This window comes from Abramis brama (assembly GCF_963993115.1).
Source record: "Abramis brama genome assembly, chromosome: 3".
Taxonomy (NCBI): domain Eukaryota; kingdom Metazoa; phylum Chordata; class Actinopteri; order Cypriniformes; family Leuciscidae; genus Abramis; species Abramis brama.
The window spans coordinates 970,696-997,437 of NC_139965.1; the positions used below are offsets into that span (position 1 = coordinate 970,696).

The 26,742-nt window shown below is 42.7% G+C and overlaps 2 protein-coding genes across 3 annotated transcripts in view; both read left to right on the top strand.

Annotated features, from left to right (window-relative positions):
• Positions 1 to 9,314, top strand: part of LOC311079258 (butyrophilin subfamily 2 member A1-like) — a 29,400-nt gene extending 20,086 nt beyond the window's left edge. Inside the window, exons 10-14 of the mRNA XM_084108515.1 lie at positions 4,018 to 4,185; positions 4,389 to 4,430; positions 6,603 to 6,641; positions 7,400 to 7,441; positions 7,565 to 9,314. Of these exons, the coding sequence (XP_083964641.1) occupies positions 4,018 to 4,185; positions 4,389 to 4,430; positions 6,603 to 6,641; positions 7,400 to 7,441; positions 7,565 to 8,169 (896 nt within the window). The 3' untranslated portion in view covers positions 8,170 to 9,314. The remainder of the gene's footprint in view (positions 1 to 4,017; positions 4,186 to 4,388; positions 4,431 to 6,602; positions 6,642 to 7,399; positions 7,442 to 7,564) is intronic.
• A 13,839-nt stretch (positions 9,315 to 23,153) lies between these two features.
• Positions 23,154 to 26,742, top strand: part of LOC311079265 (butyrophilin-like protein 8) — a 30,338-nt gene continuing 26,749 nt past the window's right edge. The window contains exons 1-2 of one of the 2 annotated variants that reach the window (XM_084108527.1): positions 23,154 to 23,360; positions 23,474 to 23,530. In XM_084108527.1, coding sequence (XP_083964653.1) covers positions 23,479 to 23,530 — 52 coding nt within the window. In that variant the 5' untranslated portion in view covers positions 23,154 to 23,360; positions 23,474 to 23,478. The remainder of the gene's footprint in view (positions 23,361 to 23,473; positions 23,531 to 26,742) is intronic. The other variant, XM_084108528.1, reaches the window with a different exon arrangement.

Sequence of the window (26,742 nt, forward strand, 5' to 3'; positions counted from 1 at the left end):
GGCTATCTCTCTTTACGACACAAGAGAGCTACCGCTCCCTTCCGTTCTGTTCATCATGCAGAACCTTCTCCGTGATTCAGACACAACAGTGCGGTGTTCATGCCTGGAATCAAACCACACTGAAACTGTTCTCTCTCACTGCGAAGCCACCATTCTAAGTACTATAAGAGCTCTTATCTGTCAATCCCCCCTGTGGCTCAGTGGTGGATTCTAAGACTTTCGCGCCAGAGACCCGAGTTTGAATCTCGGCTGCGCTGAATCTATTCACCAAAGCGAATGAGCTCACACCAGCCCCGCCCCCGCGTGACTCACTCTCTTTGGCAGCGTCTGAAGAAGGGTTTGGTCGGGCTCATCATTTGACCCCGCCCCCCAGCATGAGTGCAATTGGACAAAGCATGGCCAACTAGTCATATTAAAAAAACATTCAAACAGAGCTATAGCCGCAGTCAAGGGGCCCGCTGTAAACCGCGCACCACTGCAAACTAACGCTGTTCTCACAGTAGCTCAAATAGAGTGAGAAATAAATGTTACCCCACAGCCCCCGCTCACAGGTGGCTGGGAACGTTCTCAAATCAGTCATTAGGCCTGTTACAAAGCACATAAAGAGTATGTTTCAAGCACACAACATACTGGTTCACAGTCCCCCTTCACTAGGCAGCCCCTTCCCAGTTGTTTCTCTGACTTTGCCCCAAGCGAAAGCCTTTACAGTCAGCCCAACACTCAATATGATAAGATAAGAAAAACTTTATTGTCTGTCACAAGTGACAGAAATTTGTGTTTGACAAGGCAGGCTCAGATAACATAAAAACACATACAAAAAGAAAACATGAATACACTCAAAACAATTTAACCACATTAGCTGTACAGACATGTGCAAAATGTAAAAATGTGATGTGTTCTATATATGATTGTTCAGTGTAGTAATGGCCGTGGGAATAAACGATTTTTTGTATATATTTTTCCTTGCAAGTGGGACTCTGTAGCGTCGACCTGATGGCAATAACTGAAAGGATTGCTTAAGGGGGTGGGTGGGATCCTGTGTGATTGTAGTGGCTTTCCTCAATACTGACCGAGTGTGAAGTTCTGTCAAGGGAGTTTGAGGGGAGCCTATTATCTTACTGGCTTGATTTATTATTCGTGCAAGTTTGGATTTGTGCTTGACGGTGAGGGCATTATACTGAGGCTGATATTAGGCTGAGATATTAAAAGTGAGTATGGATTCAATGAGTGACCTGTAGACCCTAATTAAAATTCCCTTGCTCACCCTAAAGTCTCTAAGTTTCCTCAGCAGGTGTAAGCGCTGCTGGGCTTTCTTATACACAGTGTCTGCGTGCTGTGAGAAAGACAGAGATGTGTCCATCTCTGTCCCAAGGTATTTAAAAACATTGACTTGTTCAACTGTCTGACCATTGATGCTGAGGGGTTGAAACATTTGCTGTGTATTCTTGGTTTCCCTACTCTGACAGCACAGCTCCTTGGTTTTATCGATGTTGAGCTCCAGGGAAATTTCTTGGAATGTTGTGACCAGATTATTAACTGTCTGGTGGTAAACAGACAATGCCTTAGTATCAGACAAGTGGGCTACTAAGGCCATATCATCAGCATACTTAAAAAGAAACATTCCGTCCCTGTTGCAGGATATATTGTTTGTGTAAACAGAGAAGAGAGCAGGAGATAAAACACATCCTTGGGGGAGCCCAGTATTTAAAAGCTGTTTCCTAGAATTAAAACCGTTCACACGCACATGTTGTGGTCTGTCCTGTAAAAAGTTATTAATCCATAAAATCAGTATTGGGTGGACCTGAAGCTCGACTAGATGTTGCAGAAGTGTGTATATGTGTACAGTATTAAAAGCAGAGGAAAAGTCCATAAATAAAATCCTTGCGTGAGTGTGTAATGAGTCCAGCTGTCTGGTCACAGTGTCCAAGAGAGTTAGAGTTGCATCCTCCACTCCACGTTTAGCTTTATAAGCAAACTGGAGTGGGTCCAGTCTTCCTGTCACAGGTGATGGCAGGTAGCGGTAATCGGCTACCTCTTCTCCTCATTCTGTTGCGAATACCTCCTCTAGACCCTCGTTTCCTCCGTATTCTCCTCCGTTTGCTGCCACGAATTAACTCCGGAGGGATCTGTGTTGTGGAAAGGGATACCTGCGATGGCTCTAAGTCAAGCTGGCTCAGCTCAAACAGATGGGTCCGCGTGTAGACGAGCCTGCCTGGGTTGGCGGCGAATGGAGTATCTGGTCCTAAGAAAAGTCCGTTTACACGACATAGACTCACAATCGCGAGCCAGATGTACGTTAAATTCAACACTGTTGTTATTGACATTTTGTCAAACGTGAAAACACACACTATGGAACACAACACAAGGCGGAATAACAGAAAAATACAGAGCCTGACCGTGTCATGTGACATGTGCACAAATCACAATATAAGGGTATCAGGTCCCCCTGTGTTAGCTGGCCCGTCCCCGAACATGTGTCAAACCTTGGCCTGGCAAGCCATCCCCGGTGTGTTGAGTTGGGTTATAAACACAATAAAGCGAGGCTACTCGCTCGCAGACCCCCAAAATTTCAGGCGGTTGTCGAGACCTCGGTGAGAAGCGGCGTGTGTCACGTGCTTTTCTCCGAAATACAAAATCTGTTAGCAAAAGGGGCGATAGAATTAGTCCCCCCTGTGCTAAAACACTCAGGGTTTTACAGCCACTATTTTCTAGTTCCGAAAAAAGACGGCGGCATCAGACCCATACTAGATTTGAGACATTTGAACAAGGCTCTCATGAGACGGCCATTCAAAATGTTAACTACCAAACATATCCTTGCGCAAGATCGCCCGGGGGATTGTTTTTTTTACGGTGGATCTGAAAGATGCATACTTTCACATTCAGATAGCCCCTCGTCACAGGCCATTCTTGAGATTCGCCTCGAGGGGCAGGCTTATCAGTACACGATTCTGCCATTCGGTCTGTCCCTAGCACCCCGTACGTTTACGAAGTACATGGACGCGGAGCTTTCTCCTCTGAGGCATCAGGGAGTGCGTATGCTAAATTATCTCGACGACTGGCTAGTCCTGGCGCAGTCGAGAACCGAACTTTTGACACACAGATCTTTGATTCTCAGCCATTTGGAATGCCTGGGTCTCAAAATCAACTTATCCTAGAGCAAACTGAACCCCATCCAGAGTGTGATCTTTCTGGGCACAGTTATCGACTCTACAACGATGAGAGCGCGGCTTACACAAGAGCGCACGCTCTCTATACAGAAGCTGGAAGCCTCCTTCAAGGCAGCCGAGTGCACACCCTTAAGAAGTTTCAGAAACTTATCTGTCTCATGGCAGCTGCATCGTCAGTACTCCGAATGGGATTACTGCGCATGCGCCCACTGCAGTACTGGCTCAAACGCCGTGTGCTAGCCCATGCATGGCAGTCAGGCAGCCTGCGATTCATGGTGAATCACGGTTGTCTATGGACCCTGATTCCCTGGCGGGCTCAGGACTGGTACCATGAGGGCGTGACCATGGGGGTGACTTCCGGGAGTAAAGTGGTTTTTACAGACGCTTCCAACCTAGGTTGGGGAGCGCTGCACGAGGGCAAGCCTGCCTCCGGCCTCTGGTCGAGCACGGAGCAGAGCTTACATATCAACTGCCATACAACACGTCAGTGGTGGCATACATAAATCGGCAGGGCGGTGTCAGGTCGGGCAACCTGTACACCATGGCAAGAGGCCTCCTCTTCTGGGCGCAAGCCAATCTGAGCTCTCTGAGGGCAGCACATATCCCTGGCATTCAGAATCTGGGTGCGGATATGCTTTCACGGGGCAACACTCCCCTAGGCGAGTGGTCCCTGAACCCTAAGACGGTCGGTCTAATATGAAGTGTGTTCGGCGAGGCCGAAGTTGACTTTTTCGCCTTGAAAACCAACACTCACTGCGCAGTGTTCTTCTCGAAGAACAGGGACGCGTTGGCCCATCTCTGGCCCAGCCGCCCCCTTTATGCGTTTCCCTCTGTTTCAATGATCCCCCAGGTCATCTAACGGGTCAGGGAGAGCGGATGCCCAGTCCTCCTAGTGGCCCCCCTCTGGGAATCCAGGCTGTGGTTTCCAGAGCTGGTTCAGATGACGGTTCAAGTCTCCTGGCCTCTCCCGCTGAGAAAGTTTGTGACGATGAATCTACGGAGAGAGTGACAAAAGAAGGTATCTGATGAAGCTTAATATTACAATATCAGCAATAATATCTGAAGCTATAAACATCAAATAAATGCTCATGTGCATGTTGTAGCAGAAATCTTGTACCAGAACACATTTCCAGAAAATAATAATAACTGTATGTATATGTCCACAATTACAGCTGTAGTTTTCTTTCTCTAAAACCTTCAATTATTTGTTTTTCAATTTAGTTGTGGGATACGAATTAACAGAAGAACTGAAGAAAGATACAGGTATTTTATGATATCTCAGTTACATACACTGTACAGTATTTATAAAGCTTGTGGTTTGTTCCATCCTGTCCCCCTTTCTCTCCATCACATTGTAGGTTATGTTTACACAACAATGATATGCTTAAAACGGAGAAGTTTTCTCCTTCCTTTGAGTTTTCCACGTACAGACGACACCAATATCAAAATGATCCCCATTCACACGGATCCGCGAAAATGACTAAAATCTCTGTGTTCTCCTGCCAGGCCAGTAGATGGCGATGAAACACAATAGACTGAACACGTAATACGCATGTGCACGACATCATCGTTTTTAGAGATCGTTTTTGTTGTTTACACGGAGAACGTTTTCAAAAGTTAGCGTTTTCAGGCACCCAAAACTCTGTTGTCGTGTACATGTATGGCCAAAACATTTACGGATGAGGCAGACGAGAAAATGGCGAAGGGATGGTGAGAGCAGATAGATGAGACCATGGAGGCGATGACGGAGGAAGAAGCCATGGTTGGGAAGATGGGAGGAGCCAAGTGATCGTCGGGACAGAAGCCCACGGTGGAGTTTGTGGAGGGAGGGGCCATGGTGGAATCCCGGCTGACGACACTAGGGGAATGACCGTCGGCGATGGAGCCAAAGGTAGTGGAGCCCAGAGCAAAAATGGAAGGCAGAGGAAGCAATGTGACACCGATGACCTGGGCAGCTGCGACGGAGCCGCAGATGGAACAACCTCCTGAGATGGAAGTGGGGAATCAAGTCTGCAGCGGAGGCGTGGCGATGTCCGACCCAGGTGAAGCCGACAGTTCTCATCACGGTTCATCGCGCCCAGAAGGAATATGCTACCAGCAAGTCCGCAGTGTAACAACGCCACTGAGAGGAGGTAGAGGTGACCCAGCGGGACCGATGTGGGACGATGACGACTGGGTGGCAGACTTGGCTGAGGACTGAGGATGAGGATGAGAATAGATAGTAGCATGAAAACTAACACAACACTACTGATAGCAGTATGTAGAGGTGGTGGGAGAGGGAGGCTGGGTGGGGTCAGCAGGACTGAAGTGGATGTACATTCTGGCAATATCAGGGGACATAAGGAATTCCTCTCTCCACACTCAAAGAAACTGTCCAGTAAGTCCAGCCGGTACTCACACTCAGTAGTGGGAGGGTGGGCTGGGCTTGCTTCCATTCCCTCAAACTCCACGAGGACTCCCACGACAAAGGATGATGACCCTGGCTGTGAACACACATTCTAAAATTCACAGTGCTAGCTAAAATAAATTTGCCTGTTCAGATCACACGTTCAAACAAACGATAAGAGGATGACGTATTGCACAGGTGCCCTTTTATACTCTCTGTCTCACCTGTAGTGACGTCATAGGCTGCCGCCTGCCAATGTCAAGTTCATTGTCGTGTTTAGATTTTCACTTCAGACACCGGTCGCGCCCAATGCATTCCACATAACGATCCCTAGGGGACGCAGTGCGAGTTCCCTTTCGAAAGGGAACCTAAAAGTTTCAGGTCTTTTAAAAAAACACAGAAGCCATGCCCTCGCTCCGGCCCTGACTGTGTTAGGCTGGAACTGAACTCTGCAGGAAGATCTCCAGGAACAGGAAAAAGCTCTCTTGACCTAAAATCTCTCATTTTGCTTCAGAGTTTATAGTTGAAATGTTTACATTTTCACAATCTATAAATACAATCATACCATTTCTAAAACATTTTGATTGTATAAGGTAAATGAGGGGGTTACACACAGAAGCCACAGTGCATTCAGAGAAACACCAAATCACAAGGCAGATGTGATGGAAATCATTCAGTTTATGACTGTAGAATTCATAACCTCAGCAAACACTGATACAGCACTTTTCATTTCTTATTTGAAGATAGAATTGATAATTAAGAACATCATCATTTCAAACCAATCTGATCTGAATGTCTTGAAAGACTGACACAACTAAAGTAATTCCTGGATGAACGGATGAACACGAAGAGCAGTGTGGTGTTTTTATGAGGCTAGAATGACCTTTGACCCTGAGCCTAAGAAGCGTAACTGACAACAATACAAGTTAATATCTTAAAGAGATTCTGCCTGAAAGAGTTCAAAGAGTTATTGAGGTTTATAGTGTCTGGAGTATTTGTGGAAGCTGAATGATAATTAATCCCTCCAATTAAATTTTCTCTCATTTTAGTTTGTGACGATGAATCTACGGAGAAACTGACAAAAGAAGGTACTTGAAGATGTTGTTCTTTGATATATATTACAAGAACTGAAACCGCTGAAGTGACGCACTAATCATTAACTAAACATTAACATGCATGTTGTAGCAGAAGAAAACATTAATATAACAGGTTTGGTGACTCACAAAACACTGAGTTTAGGACTGAACTATTCACACACACACACACACACACACACACACACACACTCATACTCTCTCACACACTCACTCACTCACACTCACACACTCTATCTCTCTCTCTCTCTCTCTCTCTCTCTCACACACACACTCACACACACACACACACACACTCACACTCAGTCAGTCACTCTCTCTCTCTCACACACACACACACACACACACACACACACAGACACTCACTCACTCACTCACTCACATACACATACACACACACACACACACACACACACACACACAGTCACACACACTCTCTCCCACACACACACACACATACACACTCTCACACATACAGCAACACACTCACACACACGTATTGGGATTCAAAATTTTATTTACAAGTGTAGAATTGTTGTATCCCAGATTGTCTTTTGACTTTTGGACTCCGCTGTATATTTTACAAAGTGTTGCAGAAACATAGTGTGAACATAATCAAATATACAACTTCATTACGGGGAATAAACAATTCATAAAAGTTGATAAAAACTAATAATGTCTGTTATATATTGATGATACAGATACAGGAGTAGATTTCTTTCTCTAAAGTCTCAAATTATTTTTCATTTTAGTTGTGGGAGACACAAATATAGAAGAACTGAGGAAACATGCAGGTATGATGACATCATCTCAGTTATATATATTTCATCATCTTTAGTCATATATGCACATATTTGTAAATATGATCTCACACATGTTGAAGTGTATTAATAATTGTTGCATTATTTTCTTCACAGTTCAGATCATTATTGATCCTGGGCGTTCACATCCAGATCTGATGATCACTAAGGACCGTAAAATAGTGGGAAATGCTCCAGGATATAATCACACTGGAGAGGGATTTCCATATGAATTATGTGCATCTGGAGCTCAAAGATTTACATCTGGACGTCACTATTGGGAGGTTGATTTGGCAGTACAAGATACTCCTCCTAAAATCTACTGGTTAATTGGTGTGGCGAAACATGGAAATTTTTGTTCAAAAGACAGATCTGCTGTAACTCCATCAAGCGGTTACTGGTTCTTGTGTTCAGACGGTCCTAATGGCTTTTACATCAGCTCTGATCCACCAGTTACTCTCCCACTGACGCCGAGACCTGAACAACTGGGAGTTCTGTTAGATTATGATCACGGTCTGCTGTCATTTTACAGTGTCAAAGAGAGGAAACATCTGCTGACCATGAGGATCAGATTCACTGGATCAGTCGTTCCGCTGTTTAATCCAGGAGTAGGAGATCCGAGTCCACTAGAAATTCTGGATTGTCCAGAATCTGTAGAATCACCTGTAGAAACACCTGTAGAAACACCTGCACCTGTAGAATCACCTGTAAGAGTCCAGTGAACCTTTACTGAGTTACAGCTCAGAAGCTTGACTGACCAATCCAGTGTGTTTAGACAGAAGAACGAATATGAAAAAAGTAAATATCTCTTCTCAGATATACATCCTAGAAAAGTGTTTAAAATCCACAAGTAGAGCATCAGGCTCATGGTTTGATTCCCAAAGATCATGAATACTGATAAAATGTACAGCTTGAACACAGCAGCATCAGTTCAGTCTTTAAGGTACGACAACTTTAGATGAAGCAATATTATTACAATAATCACATAACATCATCAGATCAAGTGCTGCACATTCTCTGCTCACAGCAACACTATTACAGCTCAAGACACTCTTGATCTGACTGATTCAGGGATCTCGTCTTGCTCTGATACTGGCTGAACTGCAGAACAGAAAACTGAACATGAACCAACAGAATCAGCCACAGAAAAATCAAACCAGTCCAGATGTAAGCTGGGATTGCAAACTCAACTTCTTTCCCACATTCATCTAGTGTCTGAAAACAGAGATGATGAAGTGAGTTATTACAGTCTTCACATATTAAATAGTTCTTCATCCTCTCTGTTACTAACACATATATCCAGAAACACATGAACTTACTATAACTATACTTTTTTTATACTTCCCTGCATGTAATTTCCCTAACCTGTGTATTAATCTGTGGTCCTGCTCTAAACTTGTGTATTATGAATATTGTTGACTCTTACGACAAACTGCTTGTTCCTCATTTGTAAGTCACTGATAAAAGCCTCTGATAATGAATAAATGTAAATCTTCAGCCTTACAGGAGGAATAAAAGTCTTCATGACTTTAAGATCAAGGCTCACAAAACATGATGCTCAAAGATATTTGTACTTTTTTACTGTATATTGATGGAGAAACATGATGTCTAAAATGTTTGATAAAATGTCTAAAGGTGCCTTGACCAAATACTTTTGATATTTAACAGATGATCATTGTACTTTGGGCTCTTACTTTTCTCTTATAAAACAATGTAACTGATAATTGAAATGCACATTGGTTGATGTTTGTGTTCATTTAATAAAAAACACGATCTGAAATGTAAAGTCTGATACAGATGGCTGAGGGCGAATCCACAGAACAAGATGCTCAGAGTAAATGAAAACGAAAGACACAACTGCATCAATATAAAAATAATAATTTCTTGAAGTTGTAAACATTCTCAGAATCAAAATACAACTGTCACAGTCACTTAACTCCTGTTTCCCTTTTGCTCTATTTTCCCGCCACTCGTTTGTCTCCTTGCTTACCGTCATTATGAGTTCTGTGTTTCAGCTGTGTTTGATTATCATCTCGTTTGTGTTTGCTTTATAAGTTGTACACTCACAGTCACTCTTTGTCTGGTCACGGTCCATGTTAGAGGTTGTTTTGTTTGCCTGCCTGTTTGGATTGCCTTTGTAGTGGATTATTAAAGACTCTTAAAACATCATCAATAATCACTCATCAACCTTGTGTGACAGATGACCGGACCAAACAAAGAAATGGACATTGTGTCTATTAACGACACAAGGAGGGGCAATAGAGTTTTGGATGGAGGGACAGTTTATGTTCTAGAGTGGCAGAGACCTGGAGCGATTCCTGGATACGTGGAGGAGTTCCTCGAAAGCTTCCATCTTGCCACCAGACCCAGAGCCCTGCCCCCCACCAACACACTAAACCGAGGAGATTTCATCTGAGCCCCAGCAGACGGAGAGCTTCAGCCTGCCGCGATGTGTGAGCCAGAGTCCGTTAAAGAGAGGACATCGCCGACCATCGTCCCGGAGCCAGAGCCTCAGACTGAGTCTGACCAGGGGTGTGAGCCAGCGGCATCTGTGGCTGAGGGAGTTCTGGTGGAATTGGACACTGAGGACTGGCTGATAAACTGGGACACTGAGGTACTGCCTCCCACCCTGAATCATTTGCCTGTTCTTCATCATCGCTGTTTAAAGACAGCACTGAGACCGTTTCATTGACTTGTTGGGAATTGGAATTACCGTTATTGATCCCGTCCAGCTTCCCTCTCTCACCTTCACCTCAGCCAGTCCTCCAGCCCTGCCTCTGCTGGATGCCCTTCGTCTTCCCCGGGAACGACTTGCTGCGACGTGAAGCCTCAGGTTGTGCATCCACCAGCCCTGCCCTAGTGAGAGGATCCTGTGGCCGTGCCTCCGGCCTCTGATCCCTTCACTCCACCTCGGCCCGTCGACCTGTCGGCTCCGCTTTGGCTCCTCCCACCCTTGGCTCCACCAGAGACCCTCGACCCTGCGGCCCCACCGGCTCCCCCTTGGTCAATCGTCAAGTCACCTTTATTTATATAGCGCTTTTTACAATACAGATTGTTTCAAAAGCAAGGCAAGGCAAGTTTATTTATATAGCATATTTCATACACAATGGCAATTCAAAGTGCTTTACATAGAAGAAATTAAAATAATAAAAAGAAATAAGAATAATTAAAACAGTTTAGAATGAAAAATAAAATAAAATACGGTACAGTACAAACAGTCGGACGAACAGTGACACAGTGCTCATTCAGTAAATGCACAGCTAAACAGATGAGGGATTTGAATGTGATACTGTAGGAGCACGTCTGATCTCTTCTGGAAGCTGGTTCCAGCAGAATTGTCTTATGGTGTTTTTGGGAAGGCCAGTGAGGAGTCCATTACAATAATCCACCTGCTGGTGACGAAAGCATGAACTCGTTTCTCTAAGTCTTGTCTGGAAACAAAGCATCTAATTCTTGCAATATTTTTCAGATGATAGTATGCTGATTTAGTTATTGCTTTGACATGACTACTGAAACTAAGGTCTGACTCTAGTGATACACCAAGATTCCTGACTTGATTTTTAGTTGTTTGACCCCTAGAGTGAAGGTATGCATTCACCTTGAGAACTTCATCTTTGTTTCCAAACGCAATGACTTCAGTTTTGTCTTTGTTTAACTGAAGAAAGTTTTGGCACATCCAACTGTTGACTTCATCAATGCATCGGCACAGGGAGTCAATGGGGCTGTAATCGTTAGACGATAGGGCTAAGTAGATCTGTGTGTCGTCTGCATAGCTGTGGTGTGTGTGTGTGTGTCGTCTGCATAGCTATGGTAAGCAATTTGGTTCTTTCTCATTATTTGGCTCATTGGGAGCATATACAGGTTGAACAGGAGTGGCGCAAGAATTGAGCCTTGAGGGACTCCGCATGTCATGGATGTCCACTCAGACTTATGGTCTCCTATACTCACATAATAACCTCTCCCATCTAAGTATGACCTGAACCATTTAGGACTATCCCAGAAAGCCCCACTCAGTTTTCCAGCCTGTCAAGAAGTATGTTATAATCGACAGTGTCAATTATTGGACAAACTGATTAATCTCACAGTTTTAAAGGAAGGTCTACCTGGGCCAGCTCAAAGGCCTAGGACCACAATTCAAAAACTAGAAAGGGTTCCTTCATAAAGCCAATTGAAGACAAATTTTCAATGATCTTGCCTATGAAAGGAAGATTTGAGATCGGTCTATAGTTGCTTAATATGGTCTTATCCAGATTGCTCTTTTTCAGGAGGGGCTTGACAACTGCAGTTTTCAGGGAGTTTGGAAAACGTCTCAGGTTACGACTGTAACCTATGTTCCCTGAGAACAGGGAACGAGACACTACGTCAGAATGACGCTATGGGGAACGCCTCAGGCGTGACAGGTGTCTGAAATAAATATCAACTCACGTCAATCATGTTGACCGGCGACAGCCCGTGAATCATCAGCTTGATTGATTAACGCGCGACCTGGATGTATAAAGGGGAGCCTTGCACACATGACAACATCCTATCGTCTGAAGGGACTGTTGCAGGCAGGCCCCGAGGCATGGCAGGAAGACGTAGTGTCTCGTTCCCTGTTCTCAGGGAACATAGGTTACAGTCGTAACCTGAGACGTTCCCTTTCGAAAGGGAACTCTACACTACGTCAGAATGACGCTATGGGGAACGATATACCAACGCCACCATGCTAAGGGGAGTGCATGCCCTCAGGTCACACTGGGCTGTCAGTGACAGCATTCCCTACGGTCATAGCCCAAGCTAAATGATACCACAGAAAACCTCACAGTTTTAAAGGAAGGTCTACCTGGGCCAGCTCAAAGGCCTAGGACCACAATTCAAAAACTAGAAAGGGTCCCTTCTAGGGAATGTGGCTAGGGGACCCGAGGGAACCCCAGCCAGTCACTGTTCAGGGGAACGTGCCACCTGAAATACCACCAGGCAGGCCTGACCTGGTGTCACTACATAAGACACTAAAGTCTGGCCACTTCCTGTCTGTCCGAAGACAGAGCCTCTGGAACTTGCCTTAGGAAGGCATCCAACCCGAGGGACTGCGAAGCAGGCAGTGAACCACTCAGCCCGGATCTCAGAGACGGGACATCCTGGAGAGTATGACTCAGCATAGTGCTTTACAACCCTTGCCAGCGAGGGGAGTTTCTCTACTCTATCCATGGATCTACCCAGTGTTTGAGTTTCAAAACACTGAGGAGGCCTGTGAGGGCCTAAAGGGAGCTTACCTCCAGGAAGGCCTGGTAGGACCTCTAACCTGGCGACCACAACATGGGGGAGCTTGTATTCAACCACAATATGTGGGAGCTTACCTTCAGGAAGGCCGGTAAGGCCTCTGACCTGGTGACCACAGCATGTGGGAGCTCATATTCAACCACAGTATGTGGGAGCTCATATTCAGGAAGGCCTAGTGAGGCCTCTGACCTGCTAACCACAGTATGTGGGAGCTCATATCAGGAAGGCCGGTGAGGCCTGTAACCTGGCGACCACAGCATGTGGGAACTCCTATCAGGAAGGCCGGTGAGGCCTCTAACCTGGCGACCACAGCATGTGGGAGCTCAAATCAGGAAGGCCTATGAGGCCTCTAACCTAGCGACCACAGCATGTGGGAACTCCTATCAGGAAGGCCGGTGAGGCCTATAACCTGGGGACCACAACCTGTGGGAGCTCACTTTCAGAAAGGGAATAAAGCGTACAGCGCACAACCCTTACCATAAATATTGGAAATAGAAAGTACATGAAAGAAAGTGCATGTACTTAGCCATTCTGAACCCAAGAAGGCCTGATGAGGCCTCTAACCTGGCGACCACAGCATGTGGGAGCTCATACTCGGGAAGGCCGGTGAGGCCTGTAACACGGTGACCACAGTGTGTGGGAGCTCATCAGAATGTGGAAGTTAGCTAGAGAAAGGCGTCTGTCGTAAAAAGTGACGACAGGACGCATCTAGAGTGGGACCCGAGGTGAAAGACCAAGGTCTGAGCCACATAGGAAGGGACCGAAGCGAACAGCGCATGACCCTTACCATAAAAATGGATTTTAGAAAGTACACAGGACGTTAGTCGTGTGACTTACATAAGCATGGGTTTAAGAAAAATAGATGAAGTAAAGGTGCATGTACTTCATCACTCTATATTCAGGAAGGCCTAGTGAGGCCTATAACCTGATGACCACAGTAAGTGGGAGCTCATTCTCAGGAAGGCCCCTAAGGCCTGTGACCTGACGACCACAGACTGTGGGAGCTCGTATCCAGGAAGGCCGGTGAGGCCTGTAACCTGGCAACCACAGCATGTGGGAACCCATGATCAGGAAGGCCAGATGAGGCCTATAACCTGATGAACACAATGCGTGGGAGCTCACATTCAGGAAGGCCTGAAGAGGCCTGCAACCTGACATGTGGAAGCTCACAACCAGTGTGGCCTAAACCCTAGCGACCACAGAGAGTGGGAGTTCACATTCAGGAAGGCCTGGATGAGGCCTGTAACCTGACATGTGAAAAACTCATAACCAGGAAGGCCTTTAGGAAGCCTGCAACCTGGCAACCACAGTATGTGGGAGCTCATACTCAGGAAGGCCTGTGAGGCCTGTAACCTGGCGACCACAGTATGTGGGAGCTCATACTCAGGAAGGCCTATGAGGCCTGAAACCTGGTGACCACAGTAAGTGGGAACTCACATTCAAGAAGGCCGGATGAGGCCTGTAACCTGACATGAGGAAGCTCATAACTAGGAAGACCTGCGACCACGGTGTGTGGGAACTCATACTCAGGAAGGCCGGGTGAGGCCTGTAACCTGGCGGCCACAGTATGTGGGAGCTCACATTCAGGAAGGCCAGGTGAGGCCTGTAACCTGACATGTAGAAGCCCATCACCAGGAAGGCTGGTGAGGCCTGTAACCTGGCGACCACAGTATGTGGGAGCTCATACTCAGGAAGGCCTAGTGAGGCCTATGACCTGATAACCACAGAATGTGGGAGCTCATATTCAACCACAGTATGTGGGAGCTCATTTTCAGGAAGGCCTAGTGAGGCTTATGACCTGATAACCACATTATATGGGAGCTATATTCAAGAAGGCCTGGAGAGGCCTATAACTTGATAACCACAGTATGTGGGAGCTCATATTCAGGAAGGCCTAGTGAGGCCTCTGACCTGCTAACCACAGTATGTGGGAGCTCATATTCAGGAAGGCCTGGTGAGGCCTCTGACCTGATAACCACAGTATGTGGGAGCTCATATTCAACCACAGTATGTGGGAGCTCATATACAGGAAGGCCTGGTGAGGCCTCTGACCTGATAACCACAGAATGTGGGAGCTCATATTCAACCACAGTATGTGGAAGCTCACATTCAGGAAGGCCGGGTGAGGCCTGCAACCTGACATGTAGAAGCCCATCACCAGGAAGGCCGGTGAGGCCTGCAACCTGAGATGTAGAAGCCCATCACCAGGAAGGCCGGGTGAGGCCTGCAACCTGAGATGTAGAAGCCCATCACCAGGAAGGCCGGTGAGGCCTGTAACCTGGCGACCACCGTGTATGGGAGCTCATATTCAGGAAGGCCTGGTGAGGCCTATAACTTGATAACCACAGAATGTGGGAGCTCATATTCAACCACAGTATGTGGGAGCTCATTTTCAGGAAGGCCTAGTGAGGCCTATGACCTGATAACCACATTATATGGGAGCTATATTCAAGAAGGCCTGGAGAGGCCTATAACTTGATAACCACAGTATGTGGGAGCTCATATTCAGGAAGGCCTAGTGAGGCCTATGACCTGATAACCATAATATGTGGGAGCTCATTCAACCATAGTATGTGGAAGCTCATATTCAGGAAGGCCTAGTGAGGCCTATAACCTGATAACCACATTACTCCTTGACAGTCGATTCCTGGGAGCTCACCTCAGGGAGGCCCAAGCGCTGTCCGGTTGCAAAATGGGGACTGTCTGGTCAAGGAGGCCTGATAAGACCTACTACCTGACCATCGAAAAAAAAAAAAATCTTAGATTTACTTTCTTACCCACAACATTTTGCCCCAGACTCTAAAACAGGAAACGTGGTCTGAAAAGAAACAGAAATATGTTAATTTCACATTTTACAAAAAGACCAGAATTACACCTGCTCTTTTTGTTCACTGCTCATCATTTTAATTCCTTAATTAAAATGCAGCCAAAAACACTGGATAACGCGATCTGGATGATAGGCTGAATTACTAAATATCTAACTTCATAAAAGTCAGATAAAATTCCATCATTTTAATTCATAGAATTAAATGCAGCCATAATCACCAGACAATACTGTTTTAACATTTATACGTTCTCGTAGTCTACACACTGCCTCGGCAAGCGCGAGAAACGAGCCGTTAAATATATTTGGCTTTCATCCCTCGAGAAGAAAGTCAACAGGTGCGAGGTTGAAACATCCGACAGCGCACGGATTTTTTTCTTTCTCACGCGCGCCGAGATATTTCTTAATGAACACTGCCAGCACCCTCAGGAACTGACTGTGAATGCCTCGTACCCAAACAGTATTGTTTTTTCACAGATCGCCACAGGGCTCAGATACTGAACCCTCCTCCCTCGAGAAAAGGGTCAGACGAGAGCGGAGCATCTTTAAATGAAAAACGCTCACAGTTTCTCTCGAGAGCCTCCCGCGCGCTTCAGCGATATTCTCAAAACAGACAAACAGTCCCTGAAGACGAAAAGATGTTGTCATGTGTGCAAGGCTCCCCTTTATACATCCAGGTCGCGCGTTAATCAATCAAGCTGATGATTCACGGGCTGTCGCCGGTCAACATGATTGACGTGAGTTGATATTTATTTCAGACACCTGTCACGCCTGAGGCGTTCCCCATAGCGTCATTCTGACGTAGTGTAGAGTTCCCTTTCGAAAGGGAACTCCCAGAGAGAAGTGAGGCATTTACCACTTCTAGAAGATCTGCTTCTAAACCAGTGGCGGAGCCAGAGGGGGGTCCGGGGTGGCACTGGACACCCCTGACATGCGATTGGCCACCCCGGGTGCCACCCCAAAATTGTATTTGCTACTGGCAGTTGCTGATGCTGATTTGAAAATAAAATAAAAAATTACGTTCGCCGGCAGCGTGTCGCGCGCGCAGTTTTCAAACGGACGAGCAGACAGAGGACAAGAGATGGTTGAAAGATACCGAACTTCCCGGATAAGAAAACATCATATTTGAAGTAAGTTTTCAAGGTTTAGCATCAGGGTGGTTTGCTCCGAATACATTAGGCCTAATACACGCATACAGTAGGCTACCTTGCCGTGTGTACGTTACAGTATACAAATGTTCAAGCCAATGCGAGGATAGGAGATCAAAACGCATGCAAAGAAGAGCAGAAACAAGCGATATTTCATAATGCGATCACTGACTGTGAAGCTTTATGGGTGTAGGGTGTTGATGGACTCGATCTATTGTGTTTTGATCATCATTAAATCTGATCTAGATGTAACGTTAGTCTTTGATAAAAATGCAATTTTCTCAGCTTTTTGCTCATGTTGCTTTTTATGAAACAACTGCCAACATTCAAGTGTTGATAAAAAAGATGCACGAAGCTAGAATAAAACAGATTTTTTTTTGTTGTTTAAAAGCATAGGGTCTGTTCTTTCTTTTGGTATGTTGAGATATTCATACAACAAAATATTCTGGGGTGCCATGAAATTGTGAAAATTACCAAAAACACCATTTTTTTATACTGGCGAGAATAGTTAAGATAAAAATGTTGGTAATTGGATGATGAAGAGAATATGAAGATGATTGGAATTTGGAATCATATTTTAAATTTGTCATATTTTTGAACAGGGTCAATTAAACATGAAAAGAAAGGGAGAGATAGGCTATCAGAGTTCTTTTTAAATAAGCACAAACATAGTCCAGTCATTTTTATGAAAAAAAAGGTTGAACAAATTGCAACAGAAGCAAATAATTTTGTATCCTCAATATGTCCTGAGTAAGGAAAAAAAGTCCAGAAGAATCCCATTAGGGGAAAGTTTTGAAAACTGTTTCTGGGGATTCACTTTTTATTTTACCTACCTTTTGTCTTCTGCATTCTCCTTACCATTGTCTCCTGTTCTTCCCTCAGACTCGTCCCCCAGAAACAGTCCCATGGACCCAGTCCCAAACCCAATCTCTTAAAAATTAATAAAGGCTGGTTTCTAAAGTACTTCTTCCTGCCTCTATGTATTAATGCTCATGGGTAGCCAAAATGGGTTCCATTCAGACCTTAAGTATTTTACTGTTATTTGTCAACAAGATTCAACAAGACATTTCACCTGGCTATACCCAATGTTTAGACCTGTTGTGGTATTTATGCAAAATAGCACATCTGTAATTAGATAATGCACCGTTTGTCCATGTTAACAAACAATTTTAAAAAACTTGTCATACATTTTTTGTTTGTCTTGATATAAGTAATCAACTCCGTAATTTTCATGTTGATATCTAAAGGTTACATTTTTTACCCTATTCATGTGAGTAAAAGAATGAATAGGTGTATGAATAGGCTATATTTGGGTCTTTTTCGAAACTTTCCCCTAATGGGATTCTTAGGGACTTGTTTTTCCTTACTTAGGACATATTGAGGATACAAAATCAGTTGAGTTTGCTTCTGTTGCAATTTGTTCAAGGTTGACCCCCATTTTGGCTTAAAATGACTGGACTAACAGGCAGATCAGGTGCAAACAGACCCCAGCCCTTGCATCATCACTGGTTAGTCAGTGTGGTCAGACTTCAGAACCAGGAACAGCTCAGAGCATCTACCAGACACAGGCAGTCAATCACATACCCAATTCAGGAATTTAAGTTGAGATGATTTTGCCAGATTAAAAGGATAGTTCACCCAAAAATGAACACAAAAAATAATTATAAATTAAATAATTATAATTAGAAAGAATAATTATAAATTATTATAAAGAAAGAATTATGTTGTATTAAATCTTCCTAGGATAAGATTTTATATTGATGGGCAATACAATTGTTTACATGTTTCAAGTACATGTCTGCTTGATGCCTGCTATATCTAATTAAAAAAAAACATTTTTTTTGTAAATGTGAGGGTGTTTTTTTTTTTGGTAAATAAACGCAGCAGTTCATAACAGACACATGCTACGGTATCTTATCTCCTTGGTACTTCAGCTTTGTTTTCTGCAAATATTTTGGATGTTCAACACTTATAGACACAAACAGAGTGACCCAATTCCTTCCATAAGCTTTTCCACTGTGTATGTATGTGTGTGTGTGTGTGTGTGTGTGTGTGTGTGTACTGTGTACCCCCGAAAGTGGCAGTGGCCACCCCCTGGCCACCCCATGTATAAAACTCTAGTTCCGCCACTGTTCTAAACTGTTTTGACGCCAAGACCTGAACGACTGGGAGTTCTGTTAGATTATGATGACGGTCTGCTGTCATTTTACAATGTCAAAGAGAGGAAACATCTGCTGACCATGAGGATCAGATTCACTGGACCAGTCGTTCCACTGTTTAATCCAGGTGTAGGTGATCAGAATTCACTTATAATTCTGGATTGTCCAGAACCTGTAGAATCAGCTGTAGAGTCCTGTAGCGACAATGAGTAGAAACCAACCACAGACTAATTTTCTTCCAGAAAATTAATTCAAACTCTCTACTTCCTGCCGAACAAAAGAGAAGATTTGTTCAGAACGTCTCATGATCGTCATCATTCTGGCTATTTAAAAGAGCCTCCCCCAACACCAACTAAATAATGAATGGACAATGCGAGATTTGTTGCCGAAACGCCGACTGGTTGAGAGAATCCCACAATTAAGAGGTCCCATGATGCAAACAGATTTCAACAGGAAATACTCATGACCTCAGGGCTGTCTCAAGCCCATACACTTTACACACCAAGAGACATACACCTATCAAAGTCCATAAAACTCACCATCCCGGCGCCAGAGAGTCTGCAAAAGACCCTTCTAATGACCAAACTAACGAAAAGCTTGTCAATAGCCGCTTTCCGACCGGAGGAACCTTTTCACAGTTCCTAGAACTATTGGCTAAAGTACCCGGATGTCGGCGTGTTCGCACCGCAGGAACTAGGAACGATTTTAGTTCTAGGAACACCATTTGTAGGAACTAATTTGGGTCCTACTTCAGAGTAGGGTCTAAACCAGCACTATAGGAACTACCCGTGACGTTAGTGTACGCTGATTGACCGAACGCACGCGGAACACCAGCACCCGCCATTTTTAAAACAGCTAGAATGTAAACACACAGATTATAGCCTATATATTTACTCCATAAACTAACTATACAAACATGGAAAACAGTGATAGATGTGTCTCTAAACCTTTATGCTGATGAGAAAATCCAACGCAACTTTGAGGGGACCAAGCCAAACATGATTATGTTTATCTGCCCAGCTAGCAACACTGGACATCAACCTCACAGCATAGGCTAATAACCTTTTTTCATCTACTGTCTACTTTCTATAACAGTTCTATCTAATAACATATTAAACAGTACTGTTAGACAGATCGCTAACTAATAAACACAGAGGATGCGAGCATTGTTTGCTCTGGCGTTCTCAGCGCCACCAAAATAAAGGTCCGTCGCGCCGTCAAAATAAAAGTCACCGTGCTTGCGTCACTCCCTTACCCCTCCTACCAGTTCCTATGGCCACTTGGCCAGTGCGAACGCAAACAGCAAAACCGAGTTTGGGGGAGAGTAGTTCTTAGAACTGTTTAGAAGTGGACAGTTCCTAGAACTAAGTTCCTGTAACTACTTGGTCGGAAAGCGGCTAATATGAGTTTTTTTTTAAAAAGACAGATTGGTTCAGAAATAGCCCCACAACATTCCTGAACCCCTCCTCCTTAAGACCTCTGAACGAACAAACAGAGTTTCTTTTCTCTTCACACCAGAGAACTGATTCTTACCAATAACTAGAAATTATTCAAGAACAATTTTCAATGGACAACATCATATCATCACATCATAACATCACAATCATACATCATTCTATGTATTTCTACGATATATGTGTCCATTTAATATGCCTTGATCCCATATAATTCATCCCTGGTTATAACTGTTAGATGTGTGAATGAAAGTGTGTACTGTTTCATATCAATGCTATCTTACGAACACAACTAGCAAGATGGCTTTAATTAAATCTGTGTAAAATGTTTCATATTCTGATAATTAGAAATCATGCCTAAGCTGTTACATCTGGTTTTTAAATAGAGAAACCCCCTCAGGGAAGACATGATTTATGACTTGGCAAACAAAGCCAGTGTCTAATTGGTCCGATCTCTTCAGGAGGGGGGACAAGCTTTTGAGTTTAAAATCTTTGATTCTCTGTTCGCCAGTTCTCTCTAAGTTCCGGCAGACCAGTAACCATGTAACAAACGCGCAGACCGAGGAACCCAAATTAAGATCAGAAGAACGGGTTCAACAGCTTTATTCAAGCCATCTTACTACTCTAGTCTAAATCTTCTTTCCTTTTCTAAGTTTTCCTTTATTTTCCGTTGTGAGTCTCGGTTCTAAGTTAAGTTTTGCGACAAGATTCCGACCACGTTTCTTCTGCAACGCACGCTTTCAACTCCAAAGACTTTTCATTCATCCCCCAGCCACCACGTGACTGGTTTTCCCGAAGCTCTCCAAGCACGAGGAGATCAACCAACGGACCCCGAAAAAACCCTTTTTACCCAACAAAAGGGAACCCTCAAACGGAAACGCAAGTAGATACCTCCAGACATTTAAAAGCTTAACTGGTGTATAAAAATATTAACCTGTTTAAGAAACGATAGAAGGGTTAAATTAATGATTGATGGTTCGTTCCAGGTCAGGTCTTACAAGTGCATAGAACTTCGGAATTTCCTTCCTCTTACCCTTAAACGCCTTTCTAAACTCATCCTTCCCTTTTTATTTTTCTTTATATATTTCTTTTTGTAATTCTTTCTGTAACTTGTATGAATGTGTGCGTGTGCGTGGGTTTGTGTTAGATATTTTAGCTAATCAGCTTTGTGTGTTAGTATATAATCAATAAAGTATTTTTCGTATTTAAAAAGATATTGCTTGTGTGTGTGCTTATCAAATTTATTGTCTTAAACTTCGATCTAAGTTACCGATGCTGGTACCCGTGATTATTTCTTAATTTATTGTTAGCTGGAGATTAATTCTTTCTTGGCCAGGAAGATATTATATTTCCTAGAGTTAATACTTGTTTATGCTTTCTGTTCATTGGATGAACTGATAAAATGATCATACTATTGATTCTGCTACAAGTAAATTCTGAAAATAATTAAAAATAATTAAAATATTAATTATTGATCATAATCCGTTATGAATAATAATTAAATATTCATAATCAATTATAACCAGTTATTATTGATTATTAATATTTCATATAGAGCTAATTTGCTTACAGTCCAGTGAACCTTTACTGAGTAACAGCTCAGAAGCTTGACTGACCAATCCAGTGTGTTTAGACAGAATGAAGCATGTGCACAGATACTGACACATATGCTTTTCCCTCTTTCCTATCGTTACACATCAGAGTTTATCAGAGAGAACAAACATGAGACAACTGAAAGAAAACACAATAAAACCCAACAGCAAATTGGTGGTAATATGGATGAGGAGTGTCTTAGCTCTCATTCTAACAGCATCTCTACTGAATTCATCATATTTCTATTCAGTTTGTGAGGTGTAAAATTACACCAATAGAAGAGAAACAGTCCAGATGTAAGCTGGGATTGAAAACTCAACTTCTTTCCCACATTCATCTAGTGTCTGAAAACAGAAATGATGAAGTGAGTTCTGTTACTAACACATATATCCAGAAACACATTAATTACTATAACTATACTTTTTTTTATACTTCCCTGAATGTAATTTCCATAACCTGTGTATTAATCTGTGGTCCTGCTCTAAACTTGTGTATTATGAATATTGTTGGCTCTTACGACAAACTGTGATGTTCCCATCCGAATGCTCAGTCTTACAGGAGGAACAAAAGTCTTCATGCCTTTAAGATCAAGGGTCACACAATTTAATGTTCAAAATATTTCTATTTCTTTATACTGTATATTAATGGAGCAACATGATGCATAACATGTTTAATTAAAAAAAGTCTAAAGGTTCCTTGACCAAATACTTTTGATATTTAACAGATGATGGTTGTACTTTGGGTTGTTACATTTCTTTCATAAAACATTGTAACTAATATTGAAATGCACATTGATTGATGTTTCTGTCTTAAATAAAACACACAATGATCTGAAATGTAAAGTCTGATACAGATGGCTGAGGGCGAATCCACAGAACAAGATGCTTAATGTAAATGCATGTGCAAAAGAGTAAATACAATTGTCTACAATTTACTCAATTAACGAGTTGAATCTCAGTGAAATGATCAAATTCTCCTAAAAAATCTTGCATCGTGTGAGCCATCATGTATATGTATATGTACATGCATATATATTCCATAAATGACTGACATGCAATGTTTGTAATGTCTGCTAAATTGGCAAATGACCTGCCATTGCAATGAAAAAGGAATCACAATCTAACCATTCTAGTTTGGGAACATAAAGTTCAGTTTATCCAGCACAATTATTAGCATATAGATAGATAGACAGACAGACAGACAGATGAGTTAGATTAGATTAGAATAGTAGATTCAGTTGCACACACGTGCAAATACACACATACTGAGTGTTCTGATGACGTCTCTGTTTTATTGAAGATCATTAAACTGACGTTAAAGTGAAAGTAAAACAGGAGGGAAAAGAGGAGCACGTTTGATTCTCACTAAATTCCGTCTGCTTTTATTAATTATATTTAAATATTAATGTGCTGAATGTGTCTGGCTCAAATTCATCGTAATTAACACTTTGATTTAACGGACGAGTCTCTGTCTCCGGTGAGTTTCTGTTTCCTCACTGAACACGACAGTCTGATTTATTGTCTCTCATATTATTTGTGTGTTTCTGGAGAAATCTGGAGTTTGTTTTATTTGAGTCTGTGTTTTCTCAGAAATTATGTCGATTATTATCATCGCTTTACTGGTGAATCTCCTCATAGAAACTTCTGGTAAGAAACAAACACGTTTGGATTTCATTCATTTTTATGGCTTTAATATTCTACACAAACCAAATGAAATCAACAAATGTTCATATTTATCAAGTAATTTGTATATGTGAACACTTTCTATTATAATTGCACTATAGATTAAATATTACGCAGACATGGAAGATTATTTACAATAGGTTATTTGAGACACAGTCTGTCTTATCTCTAACTCCACTAATTCAATATTCAATATCAGAGTCTAAAGTGCAAAAATAACCCTGTTTAAACATTCACTGTTTGCAATGCTTACATGTATTTCTAACCTGTGTAAAACTGCTCCAGATTTTCAACCACAATGACTAGTAAATATAATGAATAAATACAGTATATAGGCCTACATCAGGTTCAGCAGCATTTTTTAGTTTTGTAAAAGCACTTTTATAATTACCTTGTCAAATGTATGTGTTTTATATGTCAAATATTTAAATTTAATCAATTAATTTAATCCAACAGAATTTCTGTTGCCAATAAAATTTGATCAGCATCAACAAAAGCCATCTTTACACTGCCAATGTGGCACAGAATGGCATGTTTAGTTACACTTACAGACTGTTTAATGCTGCTCAGGGGTGGCATTAATGTATTTACACAACAATTGCATAATGTAATGGGATCAATGTCATTTTAAATTGGCTACATAAAGTAGGCCTATATAAATTATAAAATTAAACAATAGGATCTAATTACAGGGTAGGGCTGCAATATTATTATTGTCGATTATTGTACTTGATATTGGAAAACGTCTCAGGTTACGACTGTAACCCTAGTTCCCTGAGAAGGGAACGAGACGATGCGTCAATGACGCTTTGGGAAAGCTCCTGCGTGATTGCATCTGAAGCACTTGTGTCAACTAGTCCAATGGCGAGAGTGGGCGTCATGGGCTGTTGACGTCACGACCAGGAAAGGATAAAGCACATCCGGAATAGAACCATGCTAGCTTCGAAAAGGGCCGAAGCAAGTCGATCACAGGGATGTAGGAAGTATGGCAAAGTGACGCATCGCCTCGTTCCCTTCTCAGGGAACTAGGGTTACAGTCGTAACCTGAGACGTTCCCTTTCGAGGGAACTCGCGATGCGTCGATGACGCTTTGGGAACAAGAATACCAAAACGCCATACGAACCAGAGCCTGTCTGTGTGAATACTGCACAACTAGAACAAGAGCACCTGAGAACCTGGGGAAGTGCCCAGGTCGAATTTGTAAAACCTTACGAATGTGAGCGGAGAGGACCAGGCTGCCGCATACCACATCCTACAGGGATATCTACATATATAATAAGGCTTCTAAGCCGCCATACTCTTGTCCTGGTCTAAAAGCACCACAGAGGAAACAAACCAAAGGTTTCCCCCCTTCAGGGAAATACCACCAAAAGGGACATGGTAGGCACTAAGGCCGTCACATACACCTTCAGTGTGGAAGGGGATAACCCTGTGGAAAAACGAACCCGCAGTAACTCCAGCACTGTACCAATCGGGCAGTAAACTGGGTCCCACTGTCCGAGATCCGCAATATGAAGTGAAAACCCATCACTTAATACATACAGTTTCCTCGTGGAGGGAGCTCTGGAGTGAAGTATGGTCTCCACAACCTCAGTTGAGAGACCAAAGTTGTAAGGGTGGATTCCTGCATTGATTCAAGCTGCAAGACTGCCGAATGACTAAAAAAACGTTGTCAGCAAGATGGTAGAAAACTGTACATTTCTTGTCTATTCCACCCACTGCCACTTATACCAACGACAGAAATAAGTGCAGTTACAATAGCTTAATATGTGGGAGAGCGTTGCTATAGAGAGTGACGATATTGTATTGCAATTTGTAGCACTTCAAAGTCAATACCAAATCAAAACTATTTAGCATATTACTTGTAATTGAAAAAGTTTAATGACAAAATATGGTTATGGTTATAAAAAGATAAAGATAAAATATACTTTAATGTCCCCCAAGGGGGAAATTTGTCTTGGGCTGCAGTCACTGCGACACACACTTACAACGTACCACATAAAATATACACCGAGTATAAACAATACAAACATGCCTCATTACACTGTACTGTGAAGAGAAAAAAAAAAAAAAAAAAAAGTGCACAACACAGTGGGGATAAAAAGTGTACAAGTAGGTAACAGTCATTTGTTACTGTTTAGCATCTTAATGGCAGCTGGGATGAATGAGTTTTTATACCTCTTTAACCTGCAGTTCGGCATTCTAAATCGTTTACCTGAGGTGTAACAACTCTAGTTCCTTATTGAGAATGTGGGTTGGGTCATCCAGAATCTTATGTGCCTCCCTGAGCACAGATTTTTCGTACAGTGACTGTAGGTAGCACTGTTCTTGGTAGCCTACAATTCTAAAAGCTGTACTGATCAGACGCCCCAACTTGGATTTAAACTGAACTGAAAGATTACCATACCAGGTCTGCATGCTATAACGTATCACACTCTCTAAAATCATTTTGAAAAACAAAAACAGGAGTTTGCTATTAACACCATACAGTCTTAGCCTTCTTAAAAAGTACATCCTTTGTTGCAACCTGGTGCAAAGATTTTCAACATGAATGTGCCAGGTAAGGGAACAATCAATAAAAACACCCAGATACTTATATGACGTAACCTGACGTATTGGTGTGTTGTGAATAAGTACAGGATTAGGTTCACAGATTGATCTTGGGTCAAATATCATCTCCTCTGTTTTAGTGACGTTAACCATCAGTTTGTGAGCATCACACCAGTCCACAAACTGTTTTATTTCTGAATGGTAGGAGACTGTGTCTTGGTCTCGATACAATAAGCTAAGGATAGCAGTGTCATCAGAGAATTTAACAATGTAATTGTGTGGATGTTTACTCACACATTCATTGGTATAGATAGTAAAAAGGACAGGGGAGCTCACACAACCCTGTGGTGCCCCTGTGCTGATGGATTTGGGGTCTGAGACTGCCTTGTGTACTTTAACATATTGTGTCCTATTAGTTAAAAAGGAGTAATACCATTTAACAATAAAAGAGCTTACACCCATATTTTTAAGTGTCTCAAGTAAAATAACTGGCTGAATCGTGTTAATAGCCGAACTAAAATCTATAAAAAGTAAGCGTGCGTAGGCCTTCGGGTCCTCCAAGTGCTTTAGGACTAGGTGGGTGATGCTACTTATAGCATCATCTGTACTCCTACCCCGTTTATAGG